The sequence below is a fragment of the Cebus imitator genome, unplaced genomic scaffold (assembly GCF_001604975.1).
Source record: "Cebus imitator isolate Cc_AM_T3 unplaced genomic scaffold, Cebus_imitator-1.0 Scaffold435, whole genome shotgun sequence".
Lineage (NCBI taxonomy): Eukaryota > Metazoa > Chordata > Mammalia > Primates > Cebidae > Cebus > Cebus imitator.
In genome coordinates, this window is record NW_016107750.1 from 893,911 (window position 1) to 897,437 (window position 3,527).

At 44.7% G+C, this 3,527-nt stretch overlaps 1 protein-coding gene across 1 annotated transcript in view; it reads right to left on the reverse strand.

The window, feature by feature from the left end:
• Nucleotides 1-3,527, reverse strand: part of MEI1 (meiotic double-stranded break formation protein 1) — a 95,520-nt gene that overhangs the window by 55,592 nt on the left and 36,401 nt on the right. Inside the window, exon 12 of the mRNA XM_037731994.1 lies at nt 469-583. Coding sequence (XP_037587922.1) covers nt 469-583 — 115 coding nt within the window. The remainder of the gene's footprint in view (nt 1-468; nt 584-3,527) is intronic.

Below are 3,527 nucleotides of genomic sequence, written 5' to 3' on the forward strand. Positions count from 1 at the left end.
AAGTGATTCTCCTGCCTCAGCCTCCCAAGTAGCTGGGATTACAGGCATGTGCCACCATGCCTGGCTGATTTTGTACTTTTAGTAGTGACAGGGTTTCTCCATGTTAGTCAGGCTGGGTTCAAACTCCTGACGTCAGGTGATCTGCCCACCTTGGCCTCCCAAAGTGCTGGGATTACAGGTGTGTGAGCCACCACGCCCAGCCCTAGGCTTACGTACTTTCTAGTTTTGGACCTTAGAGACAAATTATTTAACCCTCGTGACTTTAGTTTCCCCATCTGTAAAAATGGGAATAGTAATCCTTAAGCCTCAAAGTTCTGCTATTAGGGAAAAAATAGCAACTGATTGTAGCCATGTGTGCATGAGAAAAAGCTATGAAATGGCATACAAAAGTAAGGCAATATACTAATTATCTTTCTAAAAACACATTACAGCATGATCTCCAAAAGAAGCAGGCTACAGTACACTGACCAGGGGTCTCCTGTTCAGACAGGTCTGGGAAAACTCCGCACACCGGTTTAGCATAGCTTCTAGCAACGCCCGCAGTTCCCCGTACTGCACAGGTGGAGCACTCTGATGGTCCTTCCTGCATCCAGAGAGACAAAAGCAGGCTCATGGTAAGACAAGGGTATTCCCATGATACCCCCAGGCTCTCAGGCAATGAGAGGCAGTGTGGTTGGATCAGAACATGGAATCTAATTTGATAAAAATCCTTACTCCAGGCTAGGCCTGGTGGCTCACACCTGTAATCCCAGCACTTTGGGAGGCTGAGGTTAGTAGATGTCTTGAGCCCAGCAGATGGAGAGGAGCCTGGGCAACATGGTGTAACCCAGTCTCTACAAAAAATTAGGCGAGTGTGATGGCATACACCTTGATCTGTTACTCAAGAGGCAGAGGTGGGAGGATAACCTGAGCCCAAGAAGGTGGAGGCTGCAGTGAGCCGTGATCACACTACTGCACTCCAGCCTGGGAGACAGAACAAGACCTTGTCTCAAAAAAAAAAAAATCCTTACACCAACACTTATCTAGCTGCATAACTTTGTGCACATTCCTTGCCCTCTCTAACCATCAATTTTCTCATCTATTAAATGAGGCTTAATAATACTCTCCTCATACATTTTATTATGGGGATCAAATTAGATAACGCACGGAAAGCACTTAGCATGATGCTTAATACATAATAAGTCCTTATAAATGTCAGCTGTGTCTATTATTATTATTAAGGATACAAGGTTTTCTTGCAGAGAGCCTGCTGGTGAAAGAAGCACCTAGAATTGAAGGTGCATCAGGAGAGTAACAGACAACGTTTACCAGTAAGTAATGACCTCTCCTGGGGAAGAGGGATCTAACTTTCTGCTACCTCAGTGAGGACAACCAAGATCAATAGGTAAATATAACTAGGTCCCAGAGACAGAGTCTCTGTCACCCAGGCTGGAGTGCACTGGTATGATCTCGACTCCCTGCAACCTCCGCCTCCCAGATTCAAGCAATTCTGCCTCAGCCAACCGAGTAGCTGGAACTACAAGCACGCCACCAAGCCCAATTAATTTTTGTATTTTTAGTAGAGATGGGGTTTCACCATGTTGGCCAGACTGGTCTCACTCCTGACCTCAAGTTAACGATCCACCATTGCTTCCCAAAGTGTTGGGATTACAGGCATGAACAACTGTACCCAGCCTGATAACTTTCTAGGAGTCAAAGTCTATAGAAGTATAGGGGACCAACTAGGGAGAAGTGAGTTCCCCATTCTATGAGATTACACACAGAGACTAGAAAAATACTTTTGGAGATTCAATCATTATCATTGTGGGGAAATGTGGACAGGTAACACTTAGGGTCCAATTGAACCCTCAGATTCTATAGACTTAGAAGACACAAGAGTCATTGATTTGTTTAATTATGAGCTCCCAAGAGGCAAGGGACAAGTTCCATCTTTTCACTTTACCTAAACAGAGACAGATGCATTGTAAATTGATGATTAACAGAACAGGTGTCAAATGAATGAATGACTATTTGACACAGTATTGGTTTCATAGGGCTGCTATAATAAATTACCACAAACTGGGTGGCTTAAAACAAAAGAAGTTTATCCACTTACAGTTCTGGAGGCTAGAAATCTGAAATCGAGGTGACATTAGGGCCATGTGCTCTCTAAAGCAAGCTTGTTCCACCCACAGCCCACAGGCCACATGCAGCCCAGGACAAAACATTATGGAATTAAGAAAGGGACTTTTTTTTTTTTTTTTTTTTTTTTTTTAGCTTATCAGCTATCGTTAGTGTTAGCATATTTTATGTGTGGCCCCAAACAACTCTTCTTCCAATGTGGCCCAGGGAAGCCAAAAGATTGGACACACCAGCAAAGGGTCTTGAAAAGAATCCTTCCTTGTCTCTTAGCGTCTGGTGGTGGCTGCAGTCCTTGGCATTCATTGGCTTGCAGCTGCATTACTCTAATCTCTGCCTGTCTTCACATGGCCACCTTCCCTCTGTGCATGTCTGATTGTGGCTGTATGTCCAAACCCAACTCTCCTTACATAGAGACAAGTCATTGGATTTATGGCCTGGGCTGTATGACTTTAACTAGACTCGATGTACAAAGCCCTATTTCCAAATAAGGCACATTCACAGGTTCTCGGTAGATGTTAATACTGGGGAACACTACATAACATAGTAGAGTAGCTAGGAAAAAATCTATTAAGCCTCATCCCCGGGCCTTTGTTGAGCACTGAGAGCAATCTGTTCGGCCTTCTAATAGGTTCTCAGTCAACTGCATATGGTTAAGGCTTGATTTCCTCTTTCCTTCTTCATCTCTGGAAGCTCCAAGTTTGATGATCCCATACAATCATTAAGCCCTAGTTCTACCACCTTTAAATTATTATTATTATTGAAATAGGGTGCCCAGGCTGGAGTGCAGTGGCACAAACACAGTTCATTGCATCTCAACCTCCTGGGCTCAAGCAATCTTCCTACCTCAGCCTCTCAAGTGGATAGGACTACAGGTATACACCACTACACCAGATAATTTTTGTAGAGACAGTATTTCATCAGGTTATCCAGGCAAGTCTCAAACTCCTGAGCTCAAACTCCTGCCTCAGTCTCCCAAAGTGCTGGGATTACAAGTGTGAGCCACTGCACTCACCTCTTTAAATTCTTTTTAGCAGCTCTCACTCTTCATTCTTCCTTCTAGTTGTGCTTTCCAAAGACCCTCTAAACCACCTCACCCCAGAATGACCACCTCAGTAAACATTCTGGGAAGTTAAAGTCAAAAGTAAAATCATCCTTGGCCAGGCGCAGTGGCTTCACGCCTATAATCCCAGCACTTTGGGAGGCCCAAAGTGGGCAGATCACAAAGGTAAGGAGTTCGAGACCAGCCTGGCCAATGTGGCAAAACCCCATCTCTACTAAAAATACACAAATTAGCCAGGCATGGTGGCGGGTGCCTGTAGTCCAAGCTACTTGGGAGGCTGAGGCAGGAGAATTGCTTGAACCCAGGAGGCAGAGGTTGCAGTGAGCTGAGATCATGCCACCGCACT